General features: G+C 38.2%; 1 protein-coding gene across 4 annotated transcripts in view; it reads right to left on the bottom strand.

Moving 5' to 3' along the window:
* SEMA3D (semaphorin 3D) overlaps positions 1–22,210 on the bottom strand; it is a 138,060-nt gene that overhangs the window by 25,718 nt on the left and 90,132 nt on the right. For all 4 annotated transcript variants that reach the window (XM_061467283.1, XM_061467284.1, XM_061467281.1 and 1 more), the window contains exons 9-11: positions 11,855–11,969; positions 11,414–11,483; positions 9,888–10,032 (exon numbers count right to left, since the gene is read on the bottom strand). In XM_061467283.1, the coding sequence (XP_061323267.1) occupies positions 9,888–10,032; positions 11,414–11,483; positions 11,855–11,969 (330 nt within the window). The remainder of the gene's footprint in view (positions 1–9,887; positions 10,033–11,413; positions 11,484–11,854; positions 11,970–22,210) is intronic.

The raw sequence follows: 22,210 nt of genomic DNA, 5'->3' as shown, positions 1-22,210 counted from the left end.
CCCTGTAGTTCATTGTTTCTCAGACGTGACTTTCCCTCCTCATCCACATAACTTAAACTCTTGCCCTGACCCATCGCTCAGCTGCTGCAGCATCCTTTTCTCTGTCTTTGAACAGCACAGTTTCGTCCTCTTCTGGTCCAGACAACTGCTACAGCTATCACCCCTTCAGACACTTCCCTGATGTCCCTCATTTGTTGCTGGGGTTGGCTTCCCCCTCTGTTAGATCCGTACTGACAAACTAATCAATTCAGCTGTTCCTTTGGCTCACAGAGTAAGTTAGTTCTCACACTTCTTGCCTGAATACCACTCACAAACCTATCTCTTCAACCTCCTTTAATTTTTCCTTTTTTGTGCCTTCTGGGGTGAGCCTAGCAACACATTTGCAAGGTCAGTCATGTTGCTGACCCATCATCTATCAAGCTCACCTACCTATCTCTGCTTTCCCTCCCATGGCTGTTTGTGTCTCTATTCCATCCTTGTTTTACATTTCATCTCTTATCTGAGTCAGAGATTTCTTCTTTTTGACCCTGAAGTATTTAGGTGTATATTTAGTTAATTAGTGTTAATGGGGCACTACAAATCCTGGATGATAATACTAAAATGAACTGGAAACACCAGTCCAGTTGGTGACACCCTTTTACATATATACTGTTGGTTGCTTCTTTAACACTATTTTTAACTAAGTAATCCTTGCGTTTCCTGCTAGGTGGAGCCATAACACAGTCTGTGAAGAAAGAAATGTGACTTCCTGGGTTCAGCAGTAGCAGTCTTTTTTTTTTTCTCCTTCTTAGTAGCTGGCTCAGCACTGTGTTTTTGACTTTCAGCCTGGCAACAGCGCTGATAACACCGATGGTTTTAGTTGCTGCTCAGTAATGTTTAGTCTGACCAAGGACTTTGTGAGTCTCATGCTCTGCCAGGGAGGACGGGAAGCCGGGAGGAAGCAGAGACAGGACACCTGACCCAAACTAGCCAAAGAAGTATTCTATACCACAGCACATCATGACCACTATATAAACTGGGGGCAGTTACCCGGAAGGGCTAGATCACTGCTTTGGTCAGGCTGGGTATCGGTTGGCAGATGGTGAGAGGTTGTATTCTCTTCCCTTGTTATTTCCCTTATCACTATTATTATTGGTGATAGCAGTAGTTTTTTGTGTTATACCTTCGTTACTGGACTGTTCTAATCTCAACCCGCGGAATTTACATTCTTTTGAATCTCTTCCCCATCCCTCCGGGTGCAGGGGGGAGGAAAGGGAGGGGGGGAGTGAGCAAGCAGCTGAATGGCTGACTAGGCTTAAACCAGGACATGTGATTAAATAATGCCTTCGCAGGCAATGCCTGCAGTTAGGAGAAAGTTAAGATTTTCTGAAGTTGGTCTACAGTCCACTTTCATAGCTAATTTTGACAGAGAAGACTTTAGTTCACATTCCCAAATCTCCAGTTTGACGTGTTCAATCTATGGTGCCACTCAAGGGCTTGTGGTTAGGATTTATTCCACTATGTAAAGTTTGACATTATGCAAAACATTTGCATTAGGAACAGCACACACAGCACCAGGTTTTCACTGTCTGTTGTTCTCTTCCTGGGCTTCAGGAATGAACATTTCTCCTCACTTTTAGAACAACAAAGGTCTAAGTCTTTGCCACTTGTACCAGAATTAGACCTCAAACCCCCAAAATATTTCAAAGCCATGTTTATCTTTGAATGGGTTGAACAAAAGTTTGCTGGAATTAATAGAAAGAAACACATGTACTTTAATTGCCTTTGGATGAAAATTTTTCCTCAATTTATTCTCTATAGGGTGAGAAACAAATTTACTTCTTCACTTTCCCAACCCATGCACTAATTCTCTTCCTTTTACTGTGTACTAGAGGTTGATGTTCACTTATATGTGCATTTTCTGTGGTTCATGTTTTCACTTGCTACTCCGAGTTACAGTCTGTGTCTTCTGGAAATTTGTGATTGCTCACCTATTCACAGCTCAATCCCAGAAATCCATTTCTATGTGAAAAATTCAAGTAGCCCCATGGGTCTTAAAGATGTCTCAGACTTTGCCAAAAATGCACCAACAGAGGAAGATGAGAGCAATGACATCACTTAGCTAAAAACCACTAGGATAAAATGTCTACCAATATGGAACTATAAAGTTGTTACAGCAATCCCAGAGGCCTAAACCCTACCATGCATGATATAGGGAAATCTTTGCCAGCTTGTGCAGCTAATTTAGTAGAAACAAGGACTAAAGGTCTGATCCAAAGATCCATTTGAGTCAACAGGGCCTTTTCCAATTACTTCAGTGGGCTTTGGATCCCATCCATGACCACCAAGAACAGCTGGGCAGGTGTGACCCTGTTATACTTGGCCAAGGGAGCTATTTCCAGAGGCATCACTCACTGTGGCATGATGGACAGACCAGGGGAATGAAAAATTTATTTTGGCCACCCTTTGGCAAAGTTCTAAGACAGCTGTTTAAAGCTTTGTCCACCCATTATATCAGAACAATTCGTGTGGGCTTGTGCTTCCTTTCATAGCAATCAATAGGATGTATGATGGTAAAGGCTGTGTGGCCAAATGGGTGAGTAAAGCAGCCTTTCACCTCTGAGTTCACATGCTGTTGCATGTCTCATGATAACAATACCTGTGTTCTCTGCCCAGTTCACAGAGGGCATTTATTCACATCATCAGCACCAGATGCTGCCTCAGATATGTGTCATCTCCCACTGGAGACAATAAGTGATTTGCATTCATATCAAATGTCATAGCAGTAGGTTAGCATACATGTTTCATGCAGACTACAAGAGAACCTGGCTCCATAAAAGTTCTCATAACACCATCAGTCTGCTTTTCCAGCATCTTCTGCTTTGGCAACAGGGTGGTATTTATCTCACCTGACCTAGGTCCTTATCTTGTATGTGTGTGAACTGCACAGAGGAGGTCTCTATCTCTTTATGATAGAGAAGTCTAAACAACTAGCTCAGATTTGATGCTTTTCTTCTATATAGCTGACATCAAGAAAAAAGTATTACATTAAATTAGTAAAATTAGTATTGATAGAGAAGAATGCTATAATAAAATTATTCACCATATAATTATTTCTTCAGAGGTTGATTAGGCCTTCACTGTCTTGAATGATAATGATACAAATATACATGTTAGGAAACTAAAAGAAAACAAAATCAAAAAACTGAAAACAAAACCAAATTAAAAAAAAACAACAGAAGTATCGTTGAAAGTGCTAAATGTATTCAACTGTTGTATAAACCCTGTGGCACAAAACTTGTAAACTACCAACTCAATATTTACTTCAGGTTTTTCCAGTGCCTTCTGTGTGATCTTGATTTGACAATAATCACCCTGGACTAAGTCCTGATCCCAGATAATCTACAAAGATGCCTTTTATTCCCTCACACCTTTTATTTGTATCCAAATGTAATCAGGAGGTGGTAAATTCAGATTAATCTTTCTCAAATAAAAGAAAATACACACTAGCTTAGCAACACTGCACATATGTAAACTTTTCTTTGTTCACTTGTCTTATGAAATTTGCAGCTTAGCAGAGTGCTGGATCTGTAGATCTCTCACAATACTGAGACATATGATGTGACTGTGTTAACATTATGCGGGAACCCCAGCCAAGATTTTCAAAAGCTGGTGCCAGAAGTCGGGCTCCTAAATAAACCTCCAATTTGCCAAAATGCATAGTGCTTCACACCATCCAGTGAAGTCAGTAAGAGCTGCTGGATCTAACACCTATTAAAATTGTGACAATTATGTGGGTATGTAAAAGCTATATGGTATGTAAAAAAAAATATCCTTCTTGTTTAATTTTGCATCTTTAGTTCAGCAGTGCTGTTCTCTACTGACAATTCTAAACCAGAATGCTGTTCCCTGTGAGCTTCAAAAGGGTTTCTCTTTCCAGTGTGTTGAAAATCCCAGTTTAAAAGTGACTTGTCACACTGAGCCTTAGACACACTTAACAATGAGACTTAAAAAACCCATAGGCTAGATACACAACAGGGTCTTGATAATACTGAGTGCAGGAGGCATCTGCTTGGTGGATTTTGCAATGTCCAGGCTTGGAATTTTTATGCATTTCACAAGGAGAACTTAAGCACCATATCAGCAAGTCACTCTCCTGGGAGCATCTGAAGTAGACAGTGCGAAACACTAAGGAGTGAAATATTTCTTAAATCTTTCCCATACTGGAAAATTAGATGCCTTAGTCTGGGCTTCCCTCCTAAAGGAGGTGTTCCTCTATTCCAAGCATGTGGACCAGAGCCATCCTAGGAGCTACTCGCTCCTTTCTTTTGAAGGTGTTTCCCTTTTCATGGGATAATTACCTCTCAGCTAAGCCAAAAGTAGTAAGAATGTTGCCCAGATGTTAATCAGGAAGGGAGAAGATCTGTTTTCCACTGAAAAACTTTCTATTTTATGTTAAGTGCCATAGAAACTGGAGCCTTCCCTCAGAGGGAATGAATTAACCACATGGTCCTTTTCTCCTAGGCTCTCAGTGAATGAATATTTAACTAGCAAGAAGATAAGGCCTGGTAGTCAGGATTCCTCTCTGATGTAAAGTCTTCTAAACTGTAAATAATTTTCCTCATCACTGATCCCTCAAGCAAATAGCAGAGAAATAGATGAACTACCTTCAACTAGTCACTTCTGTGTTACATGGGGACCTCTCACACACCCAACACATTGAACTTTATTTGTAGAGTTTATAAAGAAATGCAAGTCCTGAGGATTTAAGACATAAGACTGAGGACTGGTATTAGCTTCAGAGAGGCCCAGAAGTACTAAAAAAAATGCGGTGTTACAGGTTTATGATCTTCTGGGGTTTAGATGACGGTTGAGAGATGACTCTCAGGGTGTAGGCAGTTACGTGCCATTGGAGATTCAACTGTAAGCCATTCTGAAGATGAAACTTGGCTTCCTGAGTGGCCTAAATACTGTCTGGCTTCTTCCCTCTGGTCTTATCAAAGTGACACAATACATTGTGCATTTGCACATGTCTGCAGAAGCCTTCAGTGGGATGGATGAGTTATGCCAGAGGAACTGGGCACTCAGCAGGGAGACTTTTATTCTAACCATACTCAGAGGAAGCCTGGAAGTGGCCAAGGGAGAGGGGAATAAGTCGGGTTCTGCAGGAGACAAACAGCAAAGTCTTAAATGGAATCAACCTCACTTAACCACCACCAGAAAAAGCACAAACAAAACAAACAAATCCCTACAAGAATATACTGAAGCCCTTTTCTTTTTTTAAGATAGAGTTTGCATCCACTGAATGTGCAAGATTTGTTCTACCCTGTTCTACTGCTTGTCTTCAGCACTTTGTACTGTTTTTCCACTTAACACACCTGTGTTGTTGACAGAAAAGGCTGACATAAGACAGCATTAATCTGAAGCTAACTGGGTTGAGACCAGCTAGGTGAGTGAATTTGACTTTGCAGGTGGCACTTTGCAATTCTCTGCTGGTCTCTTCCAGCAGGAAAGGTGACTGGGTTCACAGAGTTTTGAAAGGCTACTAGGAACTGAAAGGTGATTCATGCTGGGGAGAACAGGTTGGTAAGTAGCAGGAGGTGGAGGAGGCTCTCATGAAAATAAACCCATAAAGTGAAACATTTCACTTAATTAAGCAGCCCCATTTACAGTGGGGAGATCAAAGGAGAGAGGAATTGGAGAAGCAAAGAATGCACTCCATCCGATAAAAGATCAGGTGAAAGAGGAAGATAAGTCTGAAAATAACAAGGAAATCTGTGCAATCCTCAATGTTTAATGAAGAAACCTATTAAAGCAGCAAAACTAACCAGATGGGAGGACAGGGGGAGACTTTTTGGCAGACAGTATTTCTCTGTGGCTCAGCCAAGTCCCAAAGGGATGGACACCAACCTCAATCAGCCCGGGCAGTAGATTAGCGGAAGAAATAATGGAAGGGGTTTCACTGAAGAGTGGGAGAAAAAGATATACGGAGAGAAAAAGATGAAAAAGATCACAGGAGAATCTGAGGGCTTGTAAGGGAACTTCTTTTTAAAAAGAAATACACAAAGAATTAAGGAGCTCAGAGCCATTTTCAGATCTGGAATGGAAAGATGTGAGACTTCAAATGGACAAAAGCAATGTGCTGTTTCTTCTTGTAGCTAAGATGACTCAGACTGCAAGAATCCTGCTTTGCTGATGCAGATCTTACTTTTGAACCTTTGGGAAAACAGTTAGTAAAATATCTAGATCTACCAAAAAAATTTGGTGTTGCCTTGGACAGCAGTTAGAGTCCTATGTTCTGCAGTAGATCAGTCTTGGTGTTAATCTGTAGTGTATCTTTAAACATTTATTTCCTCTAAAAATATTTATTTCCTCTAAAAATATTTATTTCCTCTAAAAATATGATCTTAATGACATTTGCTCACCATGAATGAAAGGAGGATGAGATCACAATTTCCATATGAGGGCTATGAGTTGATGAGTTGCTCTGATAGTGCAATGGTTACAGCTAAATAAGCTAGAAATGTGGGTTTTTTTTACTCCTAATTCACTGAAAATCTTGCTCAGATGCTTCTATGGTTACTTTATGAAACTGTTTCATGACACAGAACACACTTTAAAGAAAGCCCTTGAGATTTTTTTATCAGTGGATAGTTTCCTGGGTGAAACCCTAACAGACTGGAAGAAAATTGGATTTTTCATCTGGGGACAGATATGTAAGTCAAATTTTTAAACAGCTATAGAAGAAAGAGCGAAAGCTTCCGTGGTTTTCAAATAGCCCTTTGTGTCAGGGCTGCCTGCTAAATTTTTCTTATGTCCTTTTTCCAGCTTCTAAACTGAAATAGATTTGAAGCTTTGCCTCTGTTTAATTTCTATTATTTCCACTTGCTGTTCAGTACTGCTGGGAGAAGTTAGGAGTAAAAGAGCTGTACATTTTGCAGTGGCAATGGTGTGGAGTGTGCTGGAGATCCCCAGTCACCCTGGTTGGGGGTCTCCTTATGACGGCAGAAGGCAGGCAGACCACACTGCAGCACCAGGGCCAGGCAGGCAAAGGCTCCTGCGGCTTGCACGCCGCCCAGCATTGTGAAGGCATGATATCATGGTCGTGTTGGGAGTTTATCTGTGACACAAATTGCCACAGGAAGCATTTTGTCAAAATTTCAATATCAAAGTGGTTACAGCCTCTACAGTGAACAGCTTTATTTACTTAGAAGATAAAGGCAGCTGAGCAGAAAGTTAAATTAGGGAAAGCAGTCTCTTGCTTCTATATAAATGCTGAAAGGAAGTCAATGCCTCTCGCAAAACTAAACATCAAAAGAAGTGCATTTCCTAGTATAGCCATTTTTAGACTTTGACAGTGACTTAAAATACAAGAAAAACAAAATCAGGGAGGTGCTGGCAACTGTCATGTAGGCAACACTTAGGTAGAGCTGAAATTTCAAAAATGTTACAGTAACTTAAAAAAGAACGGATTATCTCTCTTTGACTTTGTCCTGAGCATTCCTGAACCACCTCTTAGCTGGAAAGAAACTGAAATTAAGGAAGAACATTTCACTGTTCACACGGCAGTGTTCTGCAGGGGTATATAGCATGCTGTTGCTTTTCCCTGTCTTTGAGCACCATACTGCTTTTTCAGATCCCAGCCTAAATCTCTTCATATCCAGAGATTTGGCTTAGCCCATTATGAGACCATGGCATGAATCTACTTATTTGGATTCCCTGTATTAAACTACTGTTGCAGTTCAGCCCCACTAAGAAAAAAAGATAATTAACTATGCAGCAATACATTTACTTTATCTATATAGCAATTATTATGCATATCTTTCTTCTGAGAGCTTTCTTCAGTAAAATCCACTTCCTTTCTCAGCCCTTGCTCAGACAAACTCCTACAAAAATCCACTGAGTATAGAGGTCCTAAGGATTTTAACTATACCATTTTCTCACAGCTGTTATCAGGTGCTTAAAGGAAGCAGTTGGAGAGTTAAGTGGCAGCTTATGGAAAATAGCCATTTATCTTTAAACTTTGCAACTTTTAGAATACTTGCAAGCATGGATATTCAAATCAGTGATAAAGATCAGCTTTGACATGCTTCAGCATGACATGTTTCCTTCATTGGGAATCCCAGCTCAACCATGTGATGGCTAATACATTCAAAAATGCAATGAGCTTATGACCCGTCCATCTATGCAGAGTGTTCATCCTTATGGGGCACTCTCCAAGAGAGTTATTTTAATCTCTTTAGATGCCATGGGACCAGCTATTGTTCTTGCTGGCACCATTTTTGTACTTAAAACTAAATGCATTTGCACTTCTTAACCAGTAATGGAGTTGCACATGCTAAAAAAAAAAAAATTAAGTTTAATTTCTTTGCTGGGGGCACTATATATTCCGCATGAGAGAGATGCGTAAGCCTACAGTGCCTACATTGTCTAAATTAGGAGTGCATTTGCTCCAGCAGGCCAAATCAGTCTTTGGAGCTGACTTAGTTTTTAGAGAGAGTTGCTCTGTGTGTCTTGCCTGCAGCTAGCACGAGAGAATCAGAACGTGGGACCACTGAGTGCAGCTAAAAGGATGGACCTGGACCATGCAATTGGGTTCACTGGAAGGATAATGAAGAAAACACATAGGCACAAGTAAATGTGTGAAAAGAAGAGCTAAATAAGCCAGATAATAAGGCTTGAAGCAAAGGCTCAATGTGACAAGTCTCTTTCTAAACTGGGATTTTCAATACACTGGAAATAGAAACCCTTTTGGAGTTCACAGAGAACAGCATTCTGAATGTTTAAACATTCAGCACTGCTGAGCTAAAGATGTATTATTAAACAAAAAGAATTTTTTTTTTTTTACACACCTTATGGCTAGTTTTCCAAATAACTGTCACAATTTTAATAGGTGTTAGATCCAGCAGCTTTTACTGACTTTACTGGATGGAAGCAAAGGTTGCACCAGTGCTGATGTCAGAGAAATAGATACACCCAGCTGGCTCCTAGACAAGGTACCAGCAGTAGTCCAACCTCAGCATTTCAGTGCTTGGCTAGATTTATGCGTCTGCCTAGTACTAGGTCACTGAATACCTGACCAAGATAATGTAAAGTTATCCTGAATAATGTCTCTCTTACTTTTAAAGCACTGCACTTCTATGTTCTATATCTGTACAATTGCTTAAAGTTGTGATATTTTTTTTTTAAATAGACGTGTTTTCTAGAAATACCATCTTCTTCCTCGGCTATAATGTAGGTCTGTGCTTTTCCAAATTTAACACCAAGACAGAAGTGAGAGAAAAGTTATTTAATAACTTAATATTCTCCTCTTTGTTTTCACCCAATTATTACACCTGAAATCTAAAGAGACTGGGATTTAAAAGTGTTTCCATATATGACACTTCTCTTTTCTTCCTACCACTTATTGTTTATCACATAAAGTCTCCAGCAACTAACTCCTTCTTTCACTTCCAAACAAGACACATGCACAAACACACATAATAGAATCAAGGACCATATATCAAAGAACAGGATTTTAACAGACACAGAATAACAGAAATACAAGTCAAAATACCTCACCATAACTTAATATTCAGTAAAAAAATGCCTTTGGTGTTCTATAAAGTATTGATACCTTAGAGGTGATCCCAACAGACAGAAATAAAGGTATACAGTAGGTGACCACAATATGAAAGACGAGCAGGATATAGACAGTCTGGACAAAATGTTATCTCAGAGTCATGGAAAAATGTGTATTTAGATACCTACAGGTATGTAGAAGTCTTAGCTGTCAATGGAAGGGAAGGGATTGAGAGGATAATTTGAAACATCCTCAGTGGAAAATATAATTTAGCAGGCCAGGAATGGGAGTGAAGTATGACTGCCTTTGAGTAAAAATAGAAGCATGTAATTAAGGAGACACTTACTGTACCAGGTCTGGGATACGGGATGCGACCTTCATATTGTACCCACCGATGATCCACACTCTCTTTGTGAGCATAAGGGCCATTGAAAACAGCTCTGATATCTGCCATGCTGTACACACAAACTGCAGAGCCCTTGAAGACAGAGCTGAAAAAGAAGATGTGTATATGCATTTTGTAAACAACTCTTCAGTGCACAACTCATCCAGTGAATTAACTAATTCCGCAGAGTCTAATGGGGTTTGGATCAAGCCTACACCTGAGAGTTGATATAAGGGGTGCTAAAAGAAAATGTGTACAGGTCAGATGACTACAGATATTTAATATCACTCTCATTACAATTTAAATTGGTTGAAACCAGGACTTAGATTTTGAGAGCACTTGATAGATAGCCATTTTTTTTCTAGTGGCTGACAGTTTCCAGCTATCATTTATTAGCTATTTTGACTCAAATTTTCTGCCAATGAAGCACATATCTTTACATTGTGTTCACATCTGGAAGTCTGTATATTAATGATATTGCAGGTCACATGCCTGCGAATTACAAGTTGCATTGGACAGACAATAGAAAGAAATTATTTATTCACTTTTCTATGTTCTTTTCCTTTTTTTTCCCCACATATTTCTCTAAAGAAAAAAAACAAACAAACAAGCAACCAAACAAAAAAAAAAAAAATACAAAAAAAAATAAAACAAACCCACACAAAATAAACATAACCCCAAACAGTTCAGTTTTCAAAAGAACAGCATGATGGGTTGTTGAGTGGTATGTAGTTTAGTTACTTTGTATGCCATTTCATTCATTGTTCAACATTTCATTCAATTCTAAATATTTTTTGTGGTTATACATAAATGGAGCCACTGTCATGGCTGCTTCTGAGTTACAGAGTGCCTTGGCAATTTTTTGTTGTACTCATACTGTTCAGCATTTAGCTAGTCCTTATAATTTACACTTAATTCAAAGGTTCTGAAGACAAAATAATTACTTATTTCCTTTCTAACAATTCTACAGAGAACACCTCATTACTGAAGCTGAGAGGTTCATTCATTGATTAATCCATCCCCTTGACATAAAGTTATTCTTCCATCAACTCCTGCTTGTAAAAACAGTGAAATATCACTTCAGAGCATAGTGGGGTTTGATCCTAAGAAACAGCTGATGTCAAGTTGTGGTATACAGAAACAATAGTTCACAACAATGATTTGTCTTAAACAGTAACTCTTGGTTGCTCAATAAATATGACTGAAATTGTTAAATTCAGCCAGATGAGGTTGAAATAAACTAGCATGCTTTTGATTGTTAAATTTTCATTATATTTTACAATCATACTGAAAAGTCAGGTTCACAAAGGTTTCGGGACATAATGTATGATTTTCATTTCTGAAAATATTGTCCTTAGTGACTACAGCCTCAGTACAGCAAGCCTTATTCAAGCAGTCTCTCACTGCTCTCAGGAATCATTATCTAGTAATAGAAGGATTTAATAAAAGGATTTATTTCCAGAGGCAAAATTGATCCTAATGCATACCTTGTTGTAGTGAAAACTCCATATACAAGAGGATTTCTCTCATCTCTTGTAGAAAGTAAGAATATATCTTCTGCAATGGGAGAAAAAAAATAATTAAACATTCACTGAATATTTTTGCACTTATCATTTGTAAATATGTAACAAAGGTTTATTTCTGTCCAAATGTTAAATTCTGCCATGTGAAATTGTGCTAATATTCTGAAGTTTGTCCATATGCAGACAGTTTGGGTTTTTATACAGAATCGGATTTTCACCTGACACCTTCTGCAATTCCAACTAATTTCAGTTATAATCAGGGACTTCAGGTAAAAGTCAGATATCTTACCAGCACTGTTTGGAAAAGCAGTAAAATCAAAACAAGACGTAGGACTTCTTCAAACAACAAAATAAATCCAAACAATACCGATGTCAGAATAAAGCATGAAAGATAAATCAACTTACGCAGCTCATCAAAGTGCGTATCTGTTCCTTCAGGACCAGGTATCGAACACACAAGCCTGGCTTTCAGAAAAGTAGTCCACTTGTTTATTAGGCTCCTTTGACCTCCCATATCATTCTAATACAAACAAAATTAGAAGACTTAAATATTAAACAAATAAGAAGAGTTTTAACATATTATATTCGATGGTAGTACAGTACTGACTGTGCTTTTTCAGTCAGATTCCAGTTTGATCTTAACAGCAACAAAGTCTTCTTTTTTGATGTTTGGGTTTCTTTTTTCTCAAAACTAGTGTGCATTGCCTTTTTGTAAGTAGCTCCAGTAGTCACTTCTCAGCTCAGAGAGTGGGCAACTGAGATTTCCTAGTCACACCCAAATCTGTTAGCAAAATCCCTTCACCAGTTCTACAATTGGACTGCTGTGAAAACACATCTATATCATGTGATTTTTTGTTCCCTGTGATGCTAATTTTTGTGATCAGCTGTTCTTCAAGAATTCTTTACAAACCCAATAATATTACAGAACATTCAGGATAGATTTCTCAAAAAAGAAAAACTACATTCATCAGCATTTCTTGCCATGTAAATACTGCACTGTTGGGCTTGGGTTTGTTTTTTTTTTTTGTGTACATAGTACACATTCCAGGGAAAACCAGTCACACTATTTTAATAATAATTGTTATGGAAATATCAGCCTATAGTCCACAAAAAGGATTTTTTTTTTTTTTAATTTACTTTACTATGGGTTTCCAAGATATGAGCATACTTGCCCAAATTTTTCTTTTTTTCCACTGGAGAAATAAAAATCTATAAAAGGTTACTTGAAATCTGAATAACCCTTCTGAAGGGTAGATGTCATTCTACTGACTTGGATCAGTTTGCTTAAGAGTTTACCTCCTCTAATTTATTAGATTTTTACACAAAAAAATCTAATAAATGACATTTACCTGTCCCTTTTGGCCTCAAATAACAGATCTATTTAGGTTCTGCAAAGCTATTTAGGCCCCAATGATATTGCTATTTAGACTGCAATGGCATTGTGGCAGGAATTCAGACACTTAGGCGTTTGAATTAAGTGCAGTAGTCTTGCAGCTGTAGGTTCTGAATTACCCCATGAAGGTTCCTACTTCATTTATGAACTCAGAAGCTTAGGGAATCTCTAATGTAAATTTAAGTACCACAAAATTGGTCACAAATATTCATTCCCTCCAGATTCATTAGGAGAAATCACTTTTCTTTGTCAATAGTCTTTGCAACTCTGAAGGTATAGAACCAGCCAGCAGGAAACACTGGGTGTTGTAAATTAGGTGGTATTTCCATAGATAGTATTTGGCCCTTCAGGGTTGTATCACAAATATTGTAGGCATTCAACAAGATGTTTTTTGGTGCTGAAATCCACTTCACAAGGAGTAACACTTCTCTGGTAATGCAGTCTAACCATATTCTCTTTTCATGTGCTTGCTACCTTTAAATAGGTTAGCTCAGTTGGAAATGATTCCTGTTAATCTATAGCCTTTGGAACTTCTGTTCTAACAAGAATTGCTACCTCCTTTCTCCTGAGGTCCTGCCAAGCCTAAGCTTTACATCTAACCAACAGATTTATTAGAAAGGTGTCAAAATTAGCAGCCTGCAGCCAATAGGAAAAAGAAGCTCTGCAGTGCGTGTGTCCTGTTCAAAGGCAGAGCACATAATCTTTGCTGTGTAATTAAAACCAATTACAAAGATGCAACAAAGAATCTTAAGAAGCAAGAAGTGTTAATCTTTTCCTTCCTCTGGCAATTTGGGTTAGCCAAGCAATTCTCACATTGCAGGACTTCCACTTTGATTTCTGGTAGCTACAGTGCAGCATTACAGGAGATGAGATGTTTCTAACCGCTGGCTAGGAAAGTGGGGAGGAAACAAGATGTGATGAGGCTGGAATGGAAAAAACACCCTTATCTAGCTGCTGCTCCTGTCATCACAGGCATTCAGCTTCTGTGAGAGATGGAAAAATACATACTTGTGTTTAAACACCCTTAAATCATGATCCAACGCCACTTTCACAAATTCTTATTTTAAATATATCAGTAGTTCCACTGCGTTCCTAAAGAGTAGTGTGAACCAAGTACTGTGCTCAAAGGAAGCAGTCTAAGCAAGTGCTATGTGCTTTAAACTGGACTTAAGATGTGTCTGTATTTCCTCACTCTCAACCCAGGACACAGTGTTAACCATGCTACTTGACTTGTTGAGACGTTACAACAGACATTCAGTAGGTGTGCCATACATATCCAAAAGTTGCCAGTAACACTGCACAGTTTATAGAAGCAAAGGGAATTCGACCATGAGCACTCCATGATTTACCAAGTCCTTTGGAAGCCAGAGAGTGACTAAATTATGGTGCAGAAAGGACTGAAAAGAGCTTTCACTGATTTAGGCAGATGCACAATAATATGCTTCTTCCTACTGCCATGGCTGAATGAAACAAAATGTATGTCTTATTAGAAGGATGTTTTTGTTTGTGGTTGCAGGGTGCTTTTTTTGTTTGTTTGTTTTTTATTGGTTCTTATTAGCAGCCCTATAGTAAATTCTTTGTCATCCCTGAATAACAGTGTCTTTGCTTTCTAATGTTCCCAGGAATCACTGACTGAGAAGCTGACAAAGGCTGTGGCAATTTTATCTACAGGTAGAGTAGAATTAGTTCAGCTCAGGCCAAGGAGGTTCAAAAACTACTGAGAATATAGGCATATCTTTGCTCCTAGACAATCAAGAAGCAGTTGTCTAATTAAGCTCTGGAAATCCCATTTTTTTAAAGAAAGTGCACCTCTTCTTTTCTAACACTATTTTTTGGTGCATATTAGTTCAGTCTTTGACATGTCTTGAGGCATCAGGTGCTGGAGGACATGCAATTACTCTCTTTTCTTCAGACCATGTTGGCATGAACTCATTAGCTTTACATCTGCTTACTCTGTTGCAGATTCCTTGAACCAACATAGTTCATAATTACTGGCCTCTGAGAGGCTGGACAAAGGACATATTGGCCTAAATAGCTTTGAAACTGGGTTGCTACAGAAAGAAAATTGTTTCTTCTGCAGAAAAGATTACTTAATAATGTCAGCCTGCAGTGAATCACTGACAAGCTCAAATGTTGTGAGCTGAATGTATAGTATGACAGTATATAATATGATTTACAGTCTGGGTAGTCAGTGGATTAGGAAAAATGGATGGAAACAAGAAAATCACTAAAGAAAGACCATTCAGTGAGCAGGTAAACACAAATAAGGAGTCAATACAAAGTTAAAGAATCCTAAAATCACTGGACTGATTTACATTAAGCAGGGATTTGCCTCAACCCTCCTGGAAGCATGCAGTAAAATGGATGCACTAAAACAACCTTGGACAAGTGATACTGGTACCGAAGACAAAGAACACTAAATATTTCAGGGAGATGAGACAAGAAGACAGGATTAATTTAAGTGCTGAGAGAAGGGGAAGGCAGCATGAGCAAGCCTTTCATTCCAAAAATATGGCTAATCTACTTGTAACAGATGAGCAGCCACGAGTATCTGAAATCTTATCTCCCCAAATATCACTTCTAAGCACACTGGATTAGCAGCGTTTACTATAAACTCTGTTATAGTGCAGATGAAGGCACTTAAGTCTGCATATTTCTTTCTGAATATAAAAGAAAAAAGGTTTAATTAGCACTTACTGAGTTGTAATCTCGCAAGCTGTAACAGATGCCAACTATTCTGACTGAAATACCTTTTTAGAACAGAAGGAAGTGCCTGCAAAGTCTTGGTTACTTGTGTTTGCCTGAATTAAAAGATTTAAGTAACTGCCAACTAGAAAGTGGTCAGATCAATCCATCACCTGTTGAGGAAATATTGTCAAAAGATGTCACAAAAATTTAAACACAGAAACTATCTAGGTAAGCGGGGAAGTAATCAAATATGATTTTCGGAAATCAGATAGATTTGTATCCCACAGAAATCCTAAAATTTCCACCCTTTTCAACGAGCTAGTGATAAAAAATAATTTGTTGGAGTGAGAAATCAGGTTTTTACCAAACTAGATGAAGAATTTAAATATTTGATCTACAACTGCAATGACAGCAGGTAAGTGTGATGTTTTTTTTGACATCCAGGAAGAATGCTGCTTAAGAGCCACAATTTAAAATGTGAACTGAATTGAAGTAAGGTCATATCATATGCCTTTCTTGCGAGAATTCCATGGAAATCTCTGTTTTCTGATCTGTAATTTATGTATAACTGAGCAAAATAACAGTTTTTTCAAGCCATCAATTTAAATGTAAATTTATTATGAAAATAAAAATGATTAGAAAAAATATTGCTCTATGAAGAAGTGATTTAATTAGCTAGCATTAAAGGCTTTCTGTTATATCTATTTTCTGTTCTATTGCATCTTATATATTATATAAATGTATCTTCATTAAAATGTGCAAATATTAGTCCTGGAATCCAGTAGGCAGGAAAACAGATGGCAACAAAGCTAAAGAACATCTGCATCTTTGGAGTTTTAAATCTCTTATTTGTTTGTAAGTAACAGTGACAAATTGAACGTTAGAACAAAAAAGTTTTCTGAAAATCAATCAACATCAAAGATGTCAAACACTGTGATTCATAAAACTTTAATGACAGTAATTATCCTGACCAGCTTCTTAAACAAAAAGAAAAAAAAGAAAAAAGACAATGAGTGGAATTTCTAGAAGCAGGTTATTAATTACAGCCAGTGACAAGATGTGCAGAAGGACCATCCAAAGTGAATTCCTGGCCTGAATAAAAGGAAATGCTGGAGAACAGACGAGAAAAGTGCTGAAACTGCAAAAGGCCCTTAAGCCCTTCTCTTGTGTGAAGCCTAGCTACGTTACAAAGCCACCAGAAACAAATGGCATCCCCTGCAGCAAAGCCTTATATTATGAAAAAAAAAACATCCAACAAAAATAAACCTTCTATCAGACCCTATAAATGGAGAAACAGCCAACAGTATTGTTTGGAATTCTGTCTTCAAACTCAGATAAATTTAATTATTCCATTTTACTTTGCATATTACCCAACTCTCTTAGGTACCCACCTAACACAGGAAAGTAAGATTTCCACCTTCAGGAATTCAGGTTCAGAACTTCTTGTCCAAACCAGACTAATGTCAGATGGAAGATTCCTCCCATGATTTCAGCAGTTTGAATGTATGGCAAGATGACCCAGTGTCACTGGAAAGCTGGTATGACACCTATGGGTAAGGATGCCACTCTGGGCATTCACATATTTCTAGGCATTAAGACAATGGGAAAGAGGGCCTTGACCAAAACCATAGCCAAAACTACAAGACTGTAAGCCACATCTACTGTGGAAAAGCCCTCAGCCTTGTAATCTGAACTACAAGCAAGATAAAGTGTTTTAGCTTTGAGTTCCTGCTCCTCAAGCAGATTTGTGGCTATTTCATTCAGAGTGGCAATATACTCACATTAAGCATGCACAACCATTTGGTTCACTATGGAAAATGTTGATTTTTATTTTGGAAAGTATTTAAACATCACACCCAGGGGTTTCTACTGAATTATCTTTGGATGGGAACCAAACTGGAAAATCTAACTATACAGCAAAGAAAAATTATGACTAAGCATACCATGAAAGCCAGGAACTAACAGACTTAGGCAAAGACAGGGAAATGACAACAGCAAGACTGAATGTGGTTTGGGACAAATGAAATAACAAAATTAAGCACCATTTTACTGCAAGGCCATTTAGCAATCCTCCAGCAGGTTTGCTAGTATTAAGAAATTCCCAAAAACTGTTTAAAGGCTGCCACAAAGCAGATGTACTCTACTATATCCATCATAGGGCTGTTCACTCCAACTTCAATTGAAATTTGAAGTGACCAAAGGGTGATGACTGAACTAATAAAATATGTTAAAGAATTCTCAGGAAAATCTATTTAATTTTTGAGTATAATCTGTTCATGGTTTATTTCATTGCATTTGACTTGCCTTTACCAGTCTATCATCTAAATGTTCATATATACTTAATATAAATTAGATGATACAAATACATAAAAAGATATAAAAAGATGGAAAATAAAAGAACCAAGAACAAAACTTTCAGGTTATGAAATGTAGCATTCATAATCACAAAGCTACAGGTAAGCAAAGATGGAGCATGCAATTAATGTCAAATAGGAGAACAGATATATATGGTTTGAATGCACTAAAAACATTGTGAAACTGAAGCAGGGTTACATGCATCAGTGGAATAGCCTGGTTTCTTTCCGAACAAACAGGCCTGAATTTGTCATTCAAAATTTCGCATTCTCGAATAAGAATGTCTTGAATTTCACATTCCAGGGACCCAGCAGGGCAAAGCTCCCTTTATAGTCAGTGGAAAATATCTTCTTGAAAGAGTGACTTGAGTTGAAGATGGAAGGAGTCTTCCTCTAAAAAACAGTGATCTGCCTTTATTGACTGAAGTGAATGTCTGATAGTTACTTTCTTTGCTTGGATACATACAAATGACTAAAGTCACTAGTCTGGGACTGTGTGACCACAATATTGACAACCACATGTTGAGAGCTGGAAAAGCATGAGACCAAGAAACACAAAGGTAGGTCAGCATCTTACACAGTCTTTTAGAATTAAACATTCTGAAACATCTACATTTTTAACAATGTGTTCAATCAATAACAGCAAAGCCTGAACAGTAAACCATGGTGTGTTTTCATATTAAATGTACTGATAGGAAAAAAACAACAACACAGGAAGCTAATTTTATCACATCAGAAAAATTCTAAAATCACAAAGGCGTTATTTGCTACCCTTAGAGGTATCTGAACATCTGATTCAAAGCACTCTGAAGTCAGGGACTTTGTATTAGACATAGGAACTCCACTCCAAGTAACTCTGAAGGCTTCCCATTTACAAGCCAGTGGGTTACTGACAGTGTATTCTGCAATGAGTCTCTCTGGCAACTAGGATGTTTTCCAGAGTTTGCTTCAGAGGCTGAGCAGCTGCATTTCCATAATCCAGTTTTTAAAGCTCTATCTTGACACTGCAATTTCTTTTTCATTTTCCCCAAGGCTCAGTAAAATTCAGTCACACCTCTTTATATATAAGCATAACTTACATATTTTTGCTTCATCTGCAAATCATGATCTCCCCCCTCAAAAAAAAACACATAGATTCTATTGTTGAAACACACCCATGAGGGACAAAAATATACAAAACTTCCCATACTCATGCCTGTACACTTGCCAATAATGAAAGCTGGACCAAAAGACCTGACAAAGCCTGATGTTATATCTCTTAATTCATCACAGTTAGAAGCAGATACTATATGGAACTGGCCTCTCTCCAACACATCAGCCCTTAAAACGAAATCATCTTGATGAGCAGCAGCTTTTCTACAGAATTTGAAAACTTTCAAATGGCACATAATATTCAAATATCAAATTTGGAAGTCCAAGAGGAGTTGGCTGCTCAAAGACCCACTGCTGCAAAGATTCTCAATGGGCAAATGAGGGCCAGTTTTTTCTAGGGATGACATTCTTGAAGTGGTTTTAATCATTATCACTGAGAAACAATAACACTCCCCCCCCCCCCCCCCCCCCCCCCCCTTCCCTTACCCATGATTAGCATTGTGGCTAGGCTATATGATGACAAAGAAAGTATGTCAGCATGTAATAGGCAGTAAGTTAAATCTTGTCTGGAATGAGTTGCCTCATGAGTGCCTAGAAGCAGTATAGATGCACGAGTATGGCTCTGAGCCCAGACTAATTAACCCTGCTGAGAACATGTTAACATGGCTATTTTGCTTCCGGGACTCAAGCTAACGCAGCTGAATGTTAAAGCATTATGCCGTGTGGACAACTCAAATGGTTTTGGAGATAGATCAATTATCTACACAGCGATGCCTTACACGATACAGAAATACAAAGAATGTTAATGACCCAGCTATCCCTATCACAGTAAAGGCATGGCTAGACTATTTCCAGGACAAGAAAAACACCTCCTAACTTTTACACACAAGCAGCCCCATGGCAGAGACCACCGGAGACCCTGGTCTTGGAGTCTCAGTGGAATGGCTCCCTCCTGCCATTCTGTGAATACAAATTGCCTTAAAGCACCAGACGAGAGGCAAGGTCATAGCCTTGAACTCTGTTCATGTTCATGGCTTTGGAAATAAATTACCCAAAGGTGGAATGCAGGGTGTGTCCTGGGCTCTCAACTCAGAAACTCTTAAAATGATTACATTCCAGTATGCTTAGAAAGTGCAGTTTAACCAAGAGGGCTGTGTCTAATTGCTATATTCTTGTCCCCAGGTACAGCATGGTATATATGACGGTGGAATAGTATACCAAATAAAAAAGACAAAGAGCTCACTTGTTCCCGCTAGAACAAAGGCTGCTTCTGGATACTGAACACTTCGGGAAATGTGGGAAAACATCAGGGGCTGAAGTCTGATTTCTTGGCAGTTGAGGTCTCAGAAATAAGGCTGCACACCTTAACTTTAGCAATACATCACCAAAACCATTAAAGAGAAGATTATAACACAGCAAATGCAAGCTGCTATAATAATAAACAGGATTTTCATACTGCAGCCAAGAGACTACTGCTTTTGGCTAATTTCCACTCCATGCCAATAGAATGAGGTTGTAACTATGAAAAATGTGGTTTTATATAGAAAACAAACAAACAAAAGCCACAACAATATTCCCCCCTCTCCAAAAACTTTCTGTGGACTCCTGTAAGGTAGGATTTTCATTTCTCACTTTCTTTGAGTGGGAAAAATAGGAGGGAAATCTAGGTCTTTTCTAGGGCTATATTTGTGAATTGTGAGGTTTGTCCTTAAGCAGAATTACAATTCTGTCATCATTACTGGTAGATATGTTTACAGAAATGTAACTGACTTATTACTTGACTGCAGAGGGCACAGTCCATGAATGCTGTGATTTATTTTCTCTTTAAACCTGGCTCAGTTCATAATGACTCTGTCATGTCTTCAGCTGATGCAGACTGGCTCAGTAGTGTGGGCTTGAAGACAGTGTAGCTATAAAAGCTTATGCCTGTGTTTTTGGAAATAGAAATACTTGGGTCCATGCTCTTAAAAAGTTACAGTTTGTAGGATCGTGTAATGTACGTGTGTGTGTAAATATGTATTTTAAAAACCAAACACTTCTGGCTAATCTTTAATATTTTTTTTTTCTTTTACTTATGACTTTGCTGGAAAAGAAAGCAAATAACATAACAGATTACACTTTATGTAAGTAGGAACATGTGATAACTAGTATCAGGTATTATGGATAGGCCAATGATGTTTCTTCTGCCTCCCTCAAACTGAAAATAGGAAATGCTGCTTGCCATGATAAAAGACACAACTGGTTCTGAAAGTGATTGTTGAAAGCACTGCCTCCCAATTCATACTGATATCCCGTAGCGATATACAGAATGCAGATGACGTAAATCTGAACTAGTGCTATTTAGTGCTACAGCGGCTGTGTTATTACAACCCATGCTTCAAGATGGTAAGTATGGTCTTGTAATAGGACAAGTGGCAGCTGCTTGACTCTGGGCACAGAGATGCCAGCATGAGTATTGTAATCTTCTGGGTCTGAAAGTAGCTGGGAAAAGAGGATGCTTTCCAGAGAAAATTTTCCCTAAGGGGGAGAATTAGTGAGAGACCATGTTGTTGAGCCATTGAAAATTAGCCAAATAGGTTGCATTGACTAACCTCCTTATTAAGAACAAAGCCTATTCAATTTCAGCATGTGTCTCTGGCATTAATGTACAGAGCCCTAAGGCACAGTGAGGTAGAGAGCAATTGAGTTCTAGCAGAAAAATCTGGGTTTAGACCAAGCAAATGATTTTACAAGTTTTCTGGACTCCTCCCACCGCTGTTATTTTCTGTTTGCTAGGGAAAGAAGGCAAAGGCTTAACTATATGCAGTACAGGTCACATTATTGAGACAGTTCAAGTAGAAATTGTTATGTTAACTGTTGAAACCAAAAAGATGGATCTTGTATCAGAGTGAAATAAGCATAGCAGATGTTTTGTGTCAGAGCACAGCTCCAGAGCATCTTAGTAAACAGAGGAGTCCACCTGCATATTTTAATTTATATTAAATACCTATAATAATTATATTTGTATTATAATAATTTGCATTATAATGTCTTCTTATTTGCAGGCAGTCAAGATAAATGTACAAAAAAACAGGCATCTGAATTTTCAAGAGAATTCTCTATCCATCAGGAAGTGCTCAGTAAATCAAGAAGAAAGTACAAAACTAACATTAATATTAATCACCTTACTTATCAGTTTCCATTGTTTTGCTTTGACTATTACAAATAAAAATCAAGATTTTTTTTTTTGCCATT

This window comes from Pezoporus flaviventris, unplaced genomic scaffold (genome assembly GCF_033815535.1).
Source record: "Pezoporus flaviventris isolate CSIRO_AGI_PZ_B2104156 unplaced genomic scaffold, CSIRO_AGI_Pfla_v1 ptg000045l, whole genome shotgun sequence".
In the NCBI taxonomy this organism is placed as follows: Eukaryota; Metazoa; Chordata; class Aves; order Psittaciformes; family Psittacidae; genus Pezoporus; species Pezoporus flaviventris.
This window is presented reverse-complemented; position numbering and strand designations above follow the sequence as displayed.